At 32.9% G+C, this 19307-nt stretch overlaps 1 protein-coding gene across 2 annotated transcripts; it reads left to right on the forward strand.

Annotated features, from left to right (window-relative positions):
* The first annotated feature begins 12586 nt into the window (after positions 1-12586).
* On the forward strand, positions 12587-19133 carry LOC108465781 (fatty acid amide hydrolase-like). Of its 2 annotated transcripts, XM_053022695.1 has the most exons (20): positions 12587-12925; positions 13037-13146; positions 13267-13327; positions 13536-13726; positions 13806-13935; positions 14050-14127; positions 14223-14370; positions 14535-14647; positions 14737-14812; positions 14993-15064; positions 15261-15312; positions 15505-15585; positions 15665-15748; positions 15849-15952; positions 16107-16199; positions 17239-17307; positions 17694-17758; positions 18021-18082; positions 18713-18808; positions 18905-19133. In XM_053022695.1, exons 1-20 carry the CDS (start codon positions 12847-12849, stop codon positions 18965-18967), a joined length of 1827 nt encoding a protein of 608 aa, XP_052878655.1. In that variant the 5' UTR covers positions 12587-12846; the 3' UTR covers positions 18968-19133. The 2 variants fall into 2 exon arrangements, 1 of the variants encoding a protein (XP_052878655.1); XR_008275757.1 differs by lacking the exons at positions 18021-18082; positions 18713-18808; positions 18905-19133 and adding an exon at positions 16546-16663 and having other exon boundaries at positions 17694-17761.
* The last annotated feature ends 174 nt before the right edge of the window (positions 19134-19307 follow it).

Raw genomic sequence — 19307 nt, forward strand, 5'->3', positions numbered from 1 at the left:
AAACTTATTTTTATAAAGGATATTTATTATATATTATATATTATTTTTTTACTTAACTTACATGTTATAAAAATATTATAACCTAGCATAATTCTTTCTTTAAATTAAGGTTGTGTTTAGTAGTGCTTTTTAAAAGCACTTTTGATATGTGTCGAAACCATTTTTTTGAAAAACGGGGATCGACTTTATATTTGAAAAGAAAGAATATGGGAGTCTCCACCAATCCTTTTTTGTTTAGGTGTGATCGGCTCACCTAGAAATTTGGGTCATTTTAATAACATATTTCGATTTACTAAAATAACGATTTTGGTTTACGAAATTTGAGAAAATGGGTTCGGGAATCGGTTATGTACGAGGAAGGATTAGCACCCTCGTAACGCCCAAAATTGGTACCTAATTGATTAATTAATGTCTTAATGTCGAGAACTGAAAAACTCGAAAAAAATTTAGAATACGATCCCTTTTATGTTGATCTATACGAAGAATTTGCTTGGGTAAATTGAAATAGACTCTAAAGACTTTCTTGTTCCGAAGTAATAAAATGCCACATCCAGTACGTTAGGACACAAGATTTCAGACCCTCGAGAATAAGTTGGTCTTTTGATTTTCAAAACTCACGTATTTTAATTTTAAAGGTTATTCGGTCATTTGGATCAAACGAGAAAAATCGAAACCCTGTACGTTAGGGCACGATCTCTCGAATTTCCAAATACAAAATATTGCCTTGTTTTTTAAAGAAAAATGTGGACGGAATTTTAAAGGGATGTTTGATTATTTGGATAAAAAAAAAATCAAAGCCCAACACATTAGGGCACAATTTCCCGAATTCCCAAACATCAATCGTCGCTTTTGTTTTAAAGTTTAGAAAATGCAGACGAGATTTCAAAGGGAAATTTGATTATTTAAATAAACGAAAGATCAAAACCCAACACATTAGGGCACGATCCCTTGAATTTCTAAACATCAAAACATCGCCTTTGTTTTATTTAAAATTATTTTTTGTACGAATTTAGATAAAATTAATAAAACATTTAAAAATGATATACATTTTAATTGATTATGTTTTAAAGAAAAATCATTTGAAACATGAATGGGGTTATACTTGACGGATAATGGTAATGTGACAAATTTGACATAATAATGACGTAACATACAAAATACAACATAATATATAACATTGATATCAATAAACTGAAATATTAATATGCATAGATAATAATAATAATAATGATAATGGAAACTATAATGTAAAAAATGATAATCATCGACAAACAACAACAATAATGATAAGAATAATAATAATCATATGATTAAAAATAATAATATAATAATAAAATCTAAAACTTTTAAAAATTATAAAAGGATATAAATACATGGTAAAATAAAGTAAAATAATGATCTAAAGCTAAGAATTAAAAAGGTACGAATAAATAAATAATAATAAAATGATAATAAAAATAATGATGATAACAAAAACCTAATATTTAAAAACTATATAAAAGGATATAAATAAATAAAATAATAACGAGAGTAAAAATAAAATACGATTATTTAAAAATAATAATGAAAATAATACAATAAATAGAAATATAACAACAATAGGAATAGATAAAAAAATTAGATAAATAGTAGTAGCTTTAGAATAAGAAAATAAATAGAAATAGAAATATAATAATAATAGTAATAGTATACCAAATTAGTCTAATAATAATAACCAGTAGGTAAAAAGAAAATAATAATGGCAACAGTAGTGTTAAATTGGTTAATATAATAATAACAATACCACATAAGTAAAAAGAAAATATAATAATAATAATAATAATAATAAGTTTAAAAATAAAAATAATATATATATATAATCTAATATATTTTTCTTTAATATACAAAAAAAGAAGTGATAAATGAACGAATAGACGATAATAAAATAATAGATAATAAGGTAATAATAATAATAAGAGAATAAATAAAACAAAACATAGTAAATAAATATATGCAAGGATTAAAAATAAATAAAATGACAATATACTGAATAAGAAAGTAAGTGTTTAAACAAATAAAATAAATGCATAATGAATAATGAATAACTAAACAAATAAGTAAATAAATAGACAAATACATGAAATAAAAGGCTTGAGTAAAAGTTTAAAGAAATTTAAAGAACAAAAAAAAAAGAAACATAATGAAGCAGGGGACCAAACTGTAACACGCGAGTGAAATAGAGGGTCCGAAAGGGAAAATATCCCTATACTCTTAAACGCCACATTTTATGCAGGACTGAAATGAGATACAAGCAGAGTTCTGTGCTAAAATTAAAAGAAAAAGAAGGAACAAAAAAGGGCCCAAACGAAATGGATCGAAAAAGTGGGAGGACCGATTTCACAAATAACCCATAAGGCGTGAAAACACGAGGGTCATGGCCTCCATCAGGTCGGATCTCCATGGGTCTGCACCTAAATGGTGCCATTTCATGTTTATTAAAACTAAAAAAAAAAACAAAACTTGAATGGACATTTGCTATTTTATACCAGCAGTAAAACAAGTTCTTAACACCCCCTTTTTATCCCTTTTGCTAGGGTTTTGGCCTCAATCTTGGAGCGTCGCCGCACCACCATCGGACTTGGTGGCCGATCATGCGCAGAAAGGACACGATGAGAGGTCGGAGGTAAGTGTTATTCTCCTTTTATTCTCTTTATGCAAAAGAAAAAAAAGAAAGACTAAAAAACATCCAGAAAAGAAATGAGATCCGAAGGCTAAAAGAAAAATTGAAATCGCAAATCACCTTCTTTTTTATCTGTTTTTTTTTGTTTTTTATTTTTTTACTAATATCGAATCCCCCCTTTTACAATCTGTTTTGTGTGTCTTTATAGCCAAATACATGTTACTATTATATCACTATTCGGCCTTGCTTCTGCTGTTGTATTTTCATTGTGTTTGCTTTTTTTTTGGGTTACTTTGCAGGTCTGCTGGGAGTTAACGGGGGCAGGTTTCCGTTTTGGTGCAAGGAGCGGGTGGGAGCCGACCCTCGAGCGGAGTGCTCGTTGGGGACGCACATGGAGGCTGCAGCACCTAGGGTTTCCTCTTCCTCTTTTGCTAAATTTTTTTTTAGATTTTGGGCTACTTGAGCTTAGGGTTTTGTTGTAATTTGGTTTGGGGTGGATTTAATCCATTTGGGCTTTGTATTTTAGCCGGGGCCAAAATTGGGTTGTACAATATGAAAAGTAGTTTTTAAGTAAAAGGAATGCTAAACAAACAACTTTTGAATGTAATTTTTGACTTTTCAAAAGCATTTTTCTTCAAAAGGAGAAGTTAAATTTTTTAACTTTTTTCTCTCAAAAGCAATTTTGATAGCTTAATTACGTTTTCACTCCTTCAGCACATAGTACTTTCCCTTCTCTAGTTAATTGCTTATGTAACGCCCCAATTTTCGGGAATTCTGTGAATGTTGGCATAAGTTTAATTATGTTAGTGGGCCTCTAGAAAGCCAAGCTTAAGATAGAACCCGACAATTTTAGTTAATTTTTGTTCCATAAGAAAAAGGGGGTGAAATTATGAAATAGAACCTATGTGAAAATGTTTGAAAATGCTATAGGCTAAATTGAAGTGGCCAAATAAATAAGAGTGCAAAATAGGAGGATTTGCATGACAAACCTCCCATTTTACATAAAGTGGCCAGCCATCATGTTGTTGTAGACAATATGAGCACTTGATATCCATAATTTATGGTACAAATTGATACAAATTGATAATGGGTTAGGTAAATGTTCCATGATAATGGATTAGGTAAATATTCCATGATAATGGGTAAGGTAAATGTTCCATGATGGGCATTTCATGTCTTTTGTATTAAAGAAATGGATGAAATATGAAATTTTATTAAAAGAAAAAGGGGTGAAAAGAACAAAGTTTTGTCCATCTTTGTTCATCATAGCCTAAAGTTAGAGAAGAGAAAGGAGAGGAGAAAGCTCTTGAATGTTCGATCACTTGGGGAAGAAAATTGAAGGTAAGTTCATGGTAGTTTGCTTTTATCTTGATGTTCATGAGTTCTTCTTGATTCTACCTTAACTCTTGAAGCATATTTTGGTTTTTGGTTGTGTTGTGAGCATTTGGTCATGAATTAAAATGAAGGAAATGGTTGTTGTTTCATGTTCTTTTGATGAAAAATGGAAGATAGGTGAAGTTGAGCCAAACAAATGAGCATGCATGTGCCTTAGATACTAAGGGGAAAAATCGGCTAATATGTTGTGCTTTAAAATGATGAAATGGCGATTATACTTAAGTAAAATCATAGATATGTGATGATTGATTGGTGATATACATGTTTAAAAAAAAAACATGCATGCAAGTTATGTGTGAAAGAGTGATTTGGTAATAAATCTGCTTGGGACAGCAGCAGTAATGTGACTTTGGAAAATCACCATAAATTGTGGGAGATGAGTTAGAAGCTGCATAAATTATGTAATTAAATCTTAATGAGTCTAGTTTCAAATGGAATAAACGAGAACATATTTTGAATTCTGTACAATGAGAAATTTGATTCGTAATGAAGAGTGGTCAGATTAGTCAAACAGTGAAACATGCGAAACTTTGAGAAAAATATGGTATTGATTGGCCAAACCAAAAATTCTGAAAATTTTATGGATATAAGATATATGAGTCTATTTTCAGGGAAAATTAACGGCACTTGATTTGGAGTTTCATAGCTCCAGTTATAAATGATTTAGTGACTGTTGCTCAGGAAGACAACTTGCAGTGAAATTATGATTATGTGGTAAACATTGACAAAAATTTGTTAATGAGTTGCTTATTGATTTCTTATAAGCTTACTATGATCTGTAGGTGTGGTTGGCCGAATATTGTAAGGGGTTAATACGTAGTTTGTATTTGAATAGTTAGATTAACGTGTTAGTAATCCAATTGTAGGCGGTTCGTGTGTGGATCTCGTCAGCATATGTCGCAAACAAGTGTGTAACTAACACCCTCTTTCTTAGTCTAGATCGGCAAAAGTCGAAAAGCCGAAATGCCAAAAACCGATATTTTGTAGATTTGCAAGTGTGCGAATGCTCGTGAGGTAAATCGATTAATGTTTTTGGTAAGCTGCAATGTTTGGACTGCAAAGTGCATGATTTCTGTGCCCTCGATATTTTTGGGCTTAATGGGCCAAAATTGGAATGATGGGCCAACGCGCTCAATTCGGTAAGAACCCTTGGTAGTGATTCTGTTAGTACATGAAAGGTAGGAATATGCATGAAAAACCCTAAAATAGATAAATTACTGAAATACCTTTAAAAGTGAAAAATTTACAGTTTTACCCCTAGGAGATAAATTACCGAAATACCCATAGGGTTAAATTGACCTAAATGCATGTTTGACTATTGTTATTTATCGCATGCCATGTTGTTATTATCGATGCATGGGACTGGGATATTGACGGAGAAGTCTGAAAGTGGCTTGTCCATGTCTTGGAGGATTTGCCTCAATTCTTTGTTAATCGAGAGCAAAGGCCGCAATCTGGAGTGTTGGGCTAGGTGGGTTGAGCTATTCCCCACATGGAGTGTATGGCTGGTACGGGTGGAGTATAGTGGTTGGTGGGTTGAGTAGTCTCCCCAAATGGGCTTGCATATGTTTACTGATGTTGCACGTATTTTGAAATGGGCCTATGGGCCATACTATTATCTGAATAAGGGGCTAAGGCCCAGTTTATTGTAATCTGAAAGGGCTCGCCCAGACCACTTTATTACTGAATAGGCTTAGGCCCAATAGGCTTGAGTGACTTGGGCTTTGAATGGGTTTTCCTTATACACTGAGTTTCCCAAACTCACCCTTTTATTTTCATCCATGCGGTAATCCCCAACCATAGTGGGCTTGGAGTCGTGAGGGAATTCGAGTGGCCACCCGCTCGAAAGTTTGATTTTCTTCTGGTGAACTGGACATCCTTTTTTTTACGTTTGAAGTTTTAGGTTTTTAAATGTAATAAGGCCGCTTAATTATTTTTTATGGTGTTAATATGTGTTACTAAGATAAGTATTACTTATTTTAACTGTTGAAGTTAAAAAGCTTTAGGGCGCGTTTTCAAAAACAACAATTGATTTCAAAATACCACGATGACAAGCAAAGCTTCCCCAATGAAAGTATTTTCCAAAATTAATCACTTTTCCTAAAAAAGACTTAATCAAATCGGTTTCCTAGAAATATACATGACGTTAAGGTGTAGCAATGGCGGTGTGCATGTCTAGGATTGGATCTGAAGGGAGCTTGGTACTTAAGCAGTCCGATGGACTCACCTCCTCTTTTTCGGTTTCCTACCTGGTGCACAGCTTCCATCCACTTTAACCTATAATCATCTTTTAAAACACTAAGTAAGTTTTTCAGGATCAACAATATAAAATGTATTGAATGCTTCGATGTGGCATGTCGGATCCGACCATAACGTCTGGGCCGGGTTTGGGGTGCTACAGCTTAAAAAGTATTTTAAATTTATTTTTCATATATTAAAATATTAACAATAAATTATAATAAATTATTTTCTATATTCTTATTAAAATATCATAATATTAACTAATTTAAACATTATTTAAATTTTTTTTCCTTTATAACACCATGTCTAAAATGGACATTTTATTTCTCCAAAGAATTTTTTGACAGCAATACTAAACACTTAAATCTGAATCCAAACTTTTTAAAAATATTTCTCAAAGTCACTTTTCCAAAATACTTTTTAAAAGATTTCTTAAAAGCAATGCTAAACCAGCCCTAAGTTTATATAAGTTTTTATGATTAAAGCTACAAACTATTTGCACTGTGAATTTGTAACATCCCATACTCGGCCTAGATAACAATATCAAGTCTGAAGACTTATATTAAACGTTATTAGGAAAAACCAAATTTTATAAACGCAATTTAAAACAGTTCGAAACCATCTAATAGATTATAAACAATTATAAAAACCCGATCGATAAATCAGCAATCTTAGAAAGTTATAATACAAAGAAAATATTGAAAATACTGATAACATAAAAGGTGATAAAGCAGAATGACAGAGCTTTCACTACGCCAGTTCGATCAAGACTGCAAGTTACCTGTAATTCAGTCAACAGACAAAATGAGTTGATAACTCAATGTGTGTAACAGATATAAATTCAAACAGAATCATAAATATAACGGTAAATTCCCAAACTCATGTTCAAAATCAAAATCAAAGGATATTCAGTACAGTGTTAACAAATCAGATGAAAGGCAGAACAATTCAAATTCAGATACAGAACAAATAAAAAGCAGATGTAGTTTTTCTACCCTCATTTGCTACACACCATCTACGACCAACCTAACACACCATAAAGGGAATTTAATACCCATCTAGCCCTACACACCACATGGTGTCTGTACAACACGTTCAACGTGATTGCAGACTAGCTGCCAGATCAGATTGCGATAAAACGCCAAATTCATATATAGATTGTGGCTTAGTCATTGAACCAGAACAGATCATATCTTCATTTACACGATTCCCACCAAGTGAAAATACAGATTACATATGTTTGATATCAAGAACACACACACAGTTATCTAGATACAGTTTATAATCAAATAGTACAGATCAATATCATTAACAGTCATCGCATTTAGTATACGTTCAGATAATCAGCTACTCAGCCTCAGATCATTGGATAGCAACTTATACGATCTAATTCAGATCATACGTATCCTACAGAAAACCTACTTTTAAGTCGAACGTCGTTTACGACCCTAGGGAAAAATTTTAGTGTAGCGACGTAAAAATTTTGCTTTCGGTCGTTAATTGAGGCGATTATTTGAAAATTTGAAAATGGGATTTTGGTTTTAAAGAGAAAAGGAGTCGCCACAGATCTTTTTCTAGGTGTGATCGGACACCTAATAAATCCTCTTTTTCTTTTGAGAGAAAATTTATTTTTGAACAAAAATGAAGACCAAACTTGGGTTTACGCAAAAATCCAGAGAAAAATAGGGTTCGGGAGTCGGTTACGCACGAGGAAGGTATTAGCACCCTCGCGACGCCCAAAATTGGTATCTTGTTAAACATGCGTTGTCTTAATTCTTAAAAATACAAGTTTAATTTAATATTTAATTGCGATCCGATTGAAATACGAGAATTTGAAATTTTTGATTTTTTTTAGAAGGATGTCTCGTTTTTAACACGAGCCAATGATATTCACCCAACATAGCGATAAAATCAGTGACTTAATATTGAAATCGGTACGTTGCCTTATTTATTAAAAAACATAAAAAACAATATCATTTGCAATAGGAATTTGTGAATAATGCGAACGATGATACAATTAATGAAAAATATTAAAATGCAATATTAGAATAAAATAACAATAATATTCACCATAAAGAAAATAATAATAATAAATAATGTTCTAATAATATAATATAAGAAATAATATATTTGTAATAATAGTAGAAAATGCTAATATGAATATGAAAATACACATGCATATATATATATATATATGTTAATAATGATGATAATGATAATATGAAAATGTAACAATAGTAAAATAATGATGTTAACACCTAAATATAAACATAAATATAGCACCTAAAATATAATAATAATGAAAATATAAATAGATAAGAAATATAATAGAGGAGTAATAAGAAAATAAATATAGGTGAAAATGTAATAATAGTCATAATACAATAGTAATAGTAATTACAAAAATAATGATGATAACAATAATAATAATAGTAATAATAACAATAATGACAATAAATATTAGCGGTAAAAATAATAAAAATAATAATGATAATAATAATATATAAAATAATACTAAGAATAGTAAAAAAGATAATGAGAATAACCATAATAATAATGATAATAAATAATAGTAGTAAATAATAAAAATAATAATGGTAATAATGAGAAGATTAATAATAGAAATGATAGTAATAGAAAATAAAAAAAATATAATAATAGCAATAGCAATAGCAATAGCAATAAAAATAAAAATAATAATAATAATAATAATAATAATAATAATAATAATAATAATAATATCAATAAATAGATATGTAAAGAATGTACAAGTAAAATGTAGACAATTCAATTCTAAATGTGTATAAAAATAAAGAAATGATGACCACTAGATAAATAGATAAATATGTAATAATAATAATTACAATAATGAAACATGCAAATGCCAGAATGAATAACAATACAAATTTAAAATACAAAACAAACACATAAAGAAATAAATAAATTAATGGATATACGAATAAACAAATAAAATGAAACATAACAATCTACAAAGATTGAAATTAAATGAACAAAGGGTTAAATCGAAATTTGAAATGAAATTTAGAGCCTAGATTATAGTAAAAATAACAAATAAGGACCGAATCGAAATTAAATGAGGTTAAAGGAGATAAATCGTGAAAAAAAAAAAAAAAAGGCTAACATTGAACGCGAGAACAAAGTGGAAGGACCAAGGGGAAAATATCCCTGCCTTTCAAAAGGCTGCACCTCATGCAGGATTAAAATGAAATAAAAATGAAACAATCGGGCCAGATTAAAAATAAAGAAAAGTGAACTGTGGAGTAATTAAAAGGCGGAAGGACCAAATGGGTAAATAGCCCCTTTAAATGAAAACACGCGGATCCTAGGCCTGGAGCGAGTCAGATTCGGGTCGGCCAAGGCAAAACGACGTCGTTTTAAGGCTTATGAGCTTAGGCCAAAACGACGCCGTTTTGATCCCTTATAAAAATTAAAATTTTTACAAAAAACCTTCATTCTTTCATTTCACTTAAAAAAAATACTAAAGCCCCTAAAATTTTCTCTCAACCAGCCTTCTGTAGGAGGAATTCCGACGACTTCTCCGGCGCCGTCCGTCACCTCGGCCACTGCCCATGGTGGCCGGAGCCCCAAAAACGGTAATTTTCTTCCCTTTTTCTTATATATTATTGATATACATATATATAAGACAGTTTTTTTAAGAACATATAAAAAAATATAGGTATATGTATATAATTTTGAATAAGAAATATAAGGAAAGAAATGAAAAAAAGATTATAACCTTCAATAGTTGGATCAATCTCCTCTATTCTTTATTATTTCAAAAACTACCTTTTTTGCATATGCTTGAATCTTTTTGTATTTTAGTCAGTAAAAAAAAATCCCAATACAAGTGATTTGGTGGCTTTTTATAGCCATTTTTGCAACTTGTTTTTTTTTTTAATTTTTCTATCACTTCTGTTGCAGGTGGATGAGGTCAACGGTGGCAGAGTTGGTGGAGGTAGGTGGCTACCAGTGGCATGGGCGATGGGACAGAGGCGGCGGCAGGGGGGCTAGGGTTTCTGATTTCTGAAAATAAGTTGTGGGCTGATGTTAGTGGGTTAGGGTTTGTTTAATTTGGGCTAGTAGTTTAGGTTTGGGATATGTTAATTGGGTTTGGGTTTAATGGGTCTTTGTATGGGTTAGGGTAGGTTTAGGTTAAATTGGGCCTGGGCAAAATTGGTGTGTAACATTTGGTACTTTGACCCACACGCTCATGTGGATTCACATGGCTTGGGTGTCTAGCCCGTGTGGTCCACATTGCTTGGCACATGCCTGTGTGGCCCTTTTTATGTCACACACAGCCGTGTGGCTTACAACAGTGAGTTACACGGTCCAGTACATGGCCACGTGCACACCTGTGTGACTCAAAGCTCTAAATATCTCTTACACGGCCTGGACACACGCCCGTGTCTTTGGCCCATGTGACTCTAATTCACAAATAGTGAGTTACACGGCTTAGACACACGTCCGTGTTCCTAGCCCATGTGACTCTAATTCACAAACAGTGAGTTACATGGCCTAGACACATGCCCGTGTGACTTTAATTTGCAAACAGTGAGTTACACGATCGAACACACGGTCGTGTGGCATCGACAACCATTTTTTCTAATAATTGAAATTCGTAGATAATCGAGTTTTCGTTACACACCTGAAGTAGTTTCAAAGTAGAAACAACGCAGAGAGGCCCAAAACGACCATCCAATAACCAAGTAAACAACTTATTCGACAAAAATCACATATTTTAGCACAGAACTAATTATATCGAAAGTTTCGACACAAATCCTTCAAATGAAAGCAACACTTACTGTCAAATCATTAGCGATTACCCAAATTAACGTGTTGGGAATCACTACCTTTGATATTTACACCTAAAAAGAAAGCCAAACAATCATTTAACAAAGAATTCAAGTTAAACAATAGAAAAACCCAATTTCAAACACACGAATGAAGAATAACAAAAATTTCACAGAAATAGGAGGAGATAACAGCAAAAACTTACTCAATCACCTTCCAATTGACGCAACGATCAATGTAAACCCTCAGTTAGACCCGGTAACAAAATTATTGAAGCAAATCCAAAGTAAAGAAAAAGAAATGAAGAAAATGAAGAAGAAATATGAACAAGTAAAAGTAAAAAAGAAAAAGAAGAAGGAACGTTAAATAGATTTTTTTCTAATTTAACTAATAACTAAAATTTTGACTGTTAGCAAAAATATTTCTTAACGCATGCACTGAGACTAAAACACAGAACCAGAGAGAATATAGAAGCTTAACCATTGAACCAGCAAGCTCATTCTTAACACAAATTCAGACAAAATTAAACTTAAATTGATAGTTTAAAGATAAGGATTAAGTCAAATTAGAATAGCAAAAATTTTCAAAAACAAGGCTCAAACCTTTGACCTCAATCACATAAACAAAGCAGTAAGCCACAGATATAGAGACTTAACTATTGACAGAATTTATCAGATAAATATTCAAATTTTTAGGACGTTAAAGAATCCAAATATTATATGGTAGATGTTAATTATTCAAATACAAAAAGTTTTCTTACACTATCTTGTGGGAATTATGATACGATTTGAGAAAATAGAGCTAGACACAAAAACTAGAGATGACTCGTGAACTCTTTAATTTGAGACATTCAAAACTTCGAAACGTGGTTGAGAGGACATTTGTTGTTCTAAAAAAATATTCCTCATATTAACAACATCTCCTTAGTATAGCTTAAAAAAACAAGGTTAGATTATACTTGCATGTTGCAAACTTTATAACTTCATTGATAAGTGGATTTGGGATGATTCATATTTCGAAGAGTGTTTGAAAGAAAGAGATGTTAATAATCTTAATGAAACAGATTTAGATGATGATGGTGATGAACTCAATCAATGATCAACATTTGATGAAAATGAGATGTTAAATATTAAATAAGGGATAACCTGACAAATCTGGAACATTAGAACAATTAGATAAAAATACATATGATATTTATTTTTGTTGTTATTTCTAGTAGTAATTATATTATCAATTACTTTTTATACTAACATAATATATATAATGATTTAATTTTAATTTTAATTATTTGTTTAATAACTTTTTTATCATGGTAATAATTTTTTATAATAATTAATATTTTTAAAAATATAAATTATGTAATTTGTATTCAAATAAAAATTGAGACGGATGATTCCAAATGAAGTTTCGTTTTGTATCTTCACGTCAAGACTCACGTGCTCCCATCTACTCATTTCTAACTAAATATTTAAAACACAGTGTTATCCTTTCATAAAGCTAAGCATAAGTAGTCAATTTCTAGGTGTAGTTCTATCGATTTGGACCACAAAGTATGAACGACCAATTCACGCTCCCCACCGTAACAAAGCAGCTTTTACGTAACAATGGCTACCAACCACTTCCTTTATCAGAGTGACTGACTCACTTGCTTTTGTTGAACACTTACCATCCAATAATAACAACTCCCAGATTCATAAATTCACGAGAAAATAAATCAACCAAAACACTCATTACCAACGATGGGGAAGAAGCGGGTAATGGTTCCGGCCAAGGAACTGGAATTGTCGACCGTTAAATACGAGAAAGAAACAATCCAAGGTATCAATTTTTATTAATTATATATGGGAAATGTGATACAATTCGACCCTTTGACTTGGAATTTGATAAACTTTTTTGTTCTCTTATTTATTTGGATCGATTGGGGTGCAGCTCCTCATTTGATGGGATCGATACTGAAGTTGTTTGTGAGGATAATTGAAATTCCAATTATAGGTTCTTTGATCATATCTTACATGAAAAAGGAGAATAACATGGTTGAGGTTCGTTATTTTGTGTCGCTCTTTCTTTCGGCTTTAATATCCTTACTAGTTATTACTCAGTTTAAAATAGGGTATTCTTAAGAAAATTTTAATGATGATTTTGATTTTTGGTATTTGCAGATGTTGCAGAACACTGAGATACCAGAAAAACCCATGTTTAAACCTGAATTTCCTCCTCAAGGTTTAGTTTATCACCCCCTTTTTCACCTTCTTTTTCTTGTTTGATTGTTTTTGTAAGAAACTTTTGTTCCTTTGATGAAAAGTGTACCATGTTTCAAGCCATGAATATTGATTCTAGCTGTTGAGTAATTTTTCGATAGTTTTGCATTTTCCCATGTGTCATTGGTCAGTTAGAAACCTAGCTGACTGTTTGTGTGATATCAAACCAGAAGCAGAACCTTCTGTTGTCATTGTGGATGAAGAAGGGGAACCTACTGATAGAGTTCAATCAGCCCTTAAGTGTCTTCCTCATTATGATCCTGCTAGTTGCTGGAGTGGGGATACACTTCCATCGTTCCGGTACTGGAAGATTCGTGACTTTGCTTATGCTTATCGATCAAAACTTGTGACACCTTCTAAAGTAAGTCATATGAAATGCTAGAGAGTTTTTTTTGGCTCTAAATCAGTTACAATGAAGATTCTCTCCTTTTGGTGTATAGATAGCAGAAGAAATCATCACACTTGTTGAGGGGTGTAAATATCATAAGGCCCCAACACCATTATTGATTTCATTTGATGCTGAGGATATCAGGAAGCAAGCAGCGGCTTCAACACAAAGGTTTAAGGAAGGTATATCAGCATTATCTGTTCACGAAGCTTTTTAATCCACATATAATGGTTACTATAGGGTTCCTATCTGCAGAAATCTTGTAAATTCAAATCTCATTGCTGTGAGCCATGCAGGAAATCCATTGTCAATCTTGGATGGAATTTTCATGGCAATCAAGGATGACATAGACTGCTATCCTCATCCAACTAAGGGTAAATAAGCTTAGCATTTATTTTCTCAAAATAAATTTTCCTAGAAATGGTTTTAATGGCAGGAAGGACAGATTAGATTTTCTTTTTAATGACAGGTGCATCAACATGGATGCATGAGGTTAGGTCTGTTGAGAAGGATGCAGTTTCTGTCTCAAGATTGCGGAGCTGTGGTCTGATTTTTATTGGGAAGGCCAATATGCATGAATTTGGCATGGGCACAACTGGAAACAATCCAAATTATGGGTAAATTTTTTGTTTTCCAGATGTATAAAGATGCACACTTGCATATGTTACTTCAGTAATGTTTCTATTGGCAGTTATTTGTATTTACCTTTTTTTGACTATTATTCCACCCAAATTTCTAGAAGTTATCTCATATTTATACTTGTCAATGTATTGAGGTACAGAACAACCAGAAACCCTTATGCACATGAAAGATATACAGGTGGATCTTCCTCTGGCCCAGCAGCAATTGTAGCTTCTGGTCTATGTTCTGCTGCCCTAGGAACAGATGGTGGAGGTTGGAAAAATTATTACCTTAGTTTGAATCTTTTTTATTTCATTTACCATATACTGATATTCTACTGGTTAACTGAATAAAAAAGGCAGGTTCTATTCGCATTCCTTCATCCCTCTGTGGTGTAGTGGGCTTGAAAACAACTTATGGAAGGACAAACATGGGAGGGTAAGCTCTTCTTCTAGGCCGCATAACAAATTACTGATTTATATTTTATTGAAAACATAAGAATACTTCATTGTTGGTTATCATGGAAATTGTTAACCAAAATTTTATAATGCTCAAGCAAACCTTTTTTAAAACCTTCAGGACTAAATTTATTGTTTTTGCAATGATTTATCTGCGTAGATCATTATGTGGATCTGGGACTGTGGAAATTGCTGGACCAATAGCGTCAACAGTGGAAGATGTCATACTAGTGTAAGAACCTGGTGCTTGTCAATAGATTTTACAGTTGTGTGGTAACAAATTGATGTAATCTCTAAGCAGTTAGATCATGCAAATTCTGGATTTTTGGTAAACTGAGCAGCTAAACTTTCTGATAGTGGTGGAACTTGGAAAATATTGATAAACTGGTGTTTCGTAATATTGCTAAGTTTGCTGAGGCCTTTTCCAGGTATGCAGCTATTTTGGGTTCCAGTCCTGAGGACAGAATCAGTTTGAAACCGGTAACCTCGACAACCTTAGTAGTACTTGTCCAAAAATATTACTTCTACTGAATTACTGCTTCTTAATTCCATCTTTCCTATTCCATGTTAAGGAACCGTAAATTTCTTTCTAAGTTACTAATTGAGTTAAGCTAGTCAGCCTTGCATTTTCATTGCATCTGTTAATAATCATTGTTGTAATGTATTTTGTAGTCTCCCCCTTGTTTGCCTATTTTGTCATCACTTGAGAATGTTAACATTTTGGGATCATTGCAACTGGGGAAGTATACAGAGGTAAACTGGAAGTAGATTGAATTCAAGTAATGTTATTTCTTGTAATAAATGTTTCTCAGTGTGCAGTTTTCCCCTGCAGTGGTTTAATGATGTGCATTCAACTGATATCTCTGACGTCTGTGAAGATGTTCTCAACCTTCTGTCAAAAAGCCATGGATGTAAGGTAAGTTGGTTACCATTTTTGTTTGCTGTCTTTTCCCACTTTCTTCAACTTTATCATTTGACATACTCATGTTTTACAACTGATGTTGTTATGTTTCAAGACAATAGAGATAGTAATACCAGAACTACATGAGATGCGTATAGCTCATCTTGTTTCAATTGGATCTGAATCACTATGCTCGCTAAATCCTGATATAGAAGATGGGTAAGCTTCTTTGCTTTAGAATATTTAGCCTAACTAAAACTGGGGATTTATTAACACTAGTGATTGTAAGTATAAAAGTATTATTGTAGTTCCCTATCTTCAATGCCTTATTAGTTTAGACAGATATGGCCTAATTTCCTTCTAAATTTTGTAGGAAAGGTGTGAAATTGAATTGTGATACTCGCACTTGTATGGCACTTTTTCGAACATTCACTGCATCAGACTATGTTGCTGCCCAGTGTCTTAGGTAAGGCAAAAATGACAATAGTATGATTTACAACTCTGTTGCTTGATCTTGGGATCTATAGTAGCTATTTGCAACCAGCAAGCATCTCAAAATTACACACACACGCGCGCGCGCGAAAGAAAGAAGAAAAAAGAAGATTCAACACATAATGAATCCTCAACATTTATGATCCTTGAAGGAGAAAGAGCTTTGCTTTTGTTGGCAAATAATGTCTTTTAGATGTTAGAGAAATTTGTAATCTGGTTTCCATTTAAATATTCTCTTGAAAGATCTGCCATAGCTTGCTGGACGATAGAATGCCGAGTTCTTAGTATCGAACTGTGAATTCTATTTTTTTTTTAAAAAGTAAAATGAAGAGAGGGAAGGGAACAAAAGTAAGGGTGATGGCATAGTCAACCAAAAGAAGGATACAACGAGGAAAACAAAAACCGGGCCAAACTGGCTGGTCAGACTGGAAACTGGAGGTTTGTCTGGAAAATATAATGCATGTAACTAATTTTTTTAAACCGGTAAAGATTAGTATTTGCTTTCTATAGTTTTTTTTTTTTTTTAACAATGATGAGATTGAACCTTCTTAGATTTATATTAAAAACCTTACCACTAAGTCAAAAACATATCCTTATCAATTATTTACTATATTTCCTATTTCTTAAACTTTAAATTTATTTTTTGAATATTTAAAAATGGTTTTGATCAAACCGACCAGTATTGTTTCGACTACTTTTACCACTGGTCTGGTTTTTTTAACCATAGAATGCTGAAGATGTCAGGGAGATAAGGAGCAACATTGCCCTGAAATCTTGGATTTGAATCTGATAATAATTGAGAATGTTGTCTTTACTTGAATTGGAAGTTTAATTAAAAGAAAGAGAAGAAAAGAAAGTGCAGTGTATTGGGCACATTCTTTGAGAGTTCACACTTCTATCATCTTAAACCCACATTTGATGAACGCTTTTCCCCCTCTCCACCCCCCTCACTGACTTAAAACTTGAATGCATTTGTTACTTCCTACTTGGCCTTACTTGTTTCAGCCTTTCAGGCGAAGGATAATGCACCATCACATGGAGATCTTCAAGAAGGTTGATGTCATAGTGACCCCGACAACTGGGTATGTAAACTTAATCGTTTAACTATTTTGATGAAATTCTTATCAGTGGGCTCATCTGTCATCATCATTTGCAACGACTTCTGGTATTGAACTGATTCAAGCCTCTTCTTTGAAGAGTTTAGCCTTTAAACAATTATTCTGTTTGACTAAACATGCCATTCTTGGGTAAGTTATGGTGTTAGGGTGGGACGATGTACCAAGTCATTAGAAAAGGGGAAATGGTGTAACTTGCAAAACTACCAGATACCATTCTTTTGCACGCTGGAGGAACTCTGCTCAAACCCTGCTTGCTTAAGAACTAGTTCTTATTCCCGCATTATTTGCATATGAGAATATCTTTCAGTAATCCTTTCAATAAATGACTCTTTTTTTTTTTTTTGCAACAGCATGACAGCACCAAAAATACCACCTGGTGCTCTGGAAAATGGAGAATCGAACATGCAGGTTTCAGGTTTGTCATCTATTTTGCTTCAACTCTTTTCTTAGAAAACCCATATCTGACACCCATATCTCAAGCATACCCAGACTAGGGAATGGATAGATGATCCTCCAAATACATAAAAAAACTTAGAAACCGGTGTTGGACATATATCTGATATTCAGATCTGAGTCCGAACAATTTAATTCATATCATCATACAGAGTGACATATGGCTTACTCTTTGTATCGTATAGACTGTACTGTCTTCTGATACGTGGCTCACTTTGTTATAGGTTATCTCATGCGGTTCATTCTTGCTGCTAATCTTCTTGGTCTTCCTGCCATTACTGTCCCTGTAAGTGAGATGCATTTCTTTTCTCCGTAATGGTATAGCATTAAATTTAACAATTGACAGGAGAAAGGGTCAAAACTCAAATCTACTATTTCTGTAATGGAGCAGACCAGTTTGATGTACTTACTGGAACCTTTGTTTTTCCTACAGCTTCGGTGCTAAGAATTTGAACATTTTACTTGAACTTTACTCAATTTGACACTTTGAGTCAAGGATCCTGAAAACATTGGAGTGATTTCCATCGCTTTTTCTTGAGCGAATGATTGAAAAAGGCTTGCCTCTTGAATTTGAAAGAGCACTGCCTTTTTACTTGAGATTCCAAAAGCGATCTTATATTTTGTTGGATTTGGTTATGCCTTGTTGCATAACAGCTTGGACTTTGATCAGGAAAACGGAAATGTCAAGAATGATATTTGCCAAAAGAAAGGGGGAAAGAGGACAAAAACTAGTTGAGTCAAGGTCAAACTTTGGGTGTATTTTCGTCAAACTTATTAAATTTTGTGTTCCAGCTCGACCTAGAAACCTAAACCGGGTCGATTTTATCATGTTTTGCCATAAGAATACCTAAACTGTTGTTGTAGTGAAACCATCACCATTCTTGGCTCATTTTCTTATTTCTTTTGTCGATTCCAGGTTGGTTATGACAAACAAGGACTTCCAATAGGTTTACAACTAATAGGCCGTCCATGGGGTGAAGCTACAATCCTACGTTTGGCTTCTGCAATTGAGGTACAAACAAAGTTTATATTCCTTCAAAGATAACGCTCTCAACTTTATATTCGAGTTTGTATAACTAAATATAAGGCAATCATCTGGTGTTTCCAGGAACTTTGTGCTGAATCCAGGAGGAAGCCTGCTTCATTCCATGACCTCTTAAAGACCAAGTAAAAGCATTCATGGACTACGTTTTATTGCAGATACCTATGTTTATATCACCTATGATGATGCATCATGTAAACATTGTTTGCTTATTTGATATCTGCTATCATTTCGACAAACCATACTGGAAATAAACCGATTATCTATTTGATTCATCTACATTGTTTTCTATAAACTACCTGCTGTTATTGACTTCAGTTTTACCACACCATGTACTTTCAGTTGAAGCTACATGGAACGGATTGCTAGGAAGCAAATAGTTACCTTTTCGTTTGTCAATATCAAAATATTTCATCTATATAATTACAGACTAGAGAGTATAGATTCACTGACGGTGTCTGGAAACAGA

The sequence above is a fragment of the Gossypium arboreum genome, chromosome 12 (assembly GCF_025698485.1).
Source record: "Gossypium arboreum isolate Shixiya-1 chromosome 12, ASM2569848v2, whole genome shotgun sequence".
In the NCBI taxonomy this organism is placed as follows: Eukaryota; Viridiplantae; Streptophyta; class Magnoliopsida; order Malvales; family Malvaceae; genus Gossypium; species Gossypium arboreum.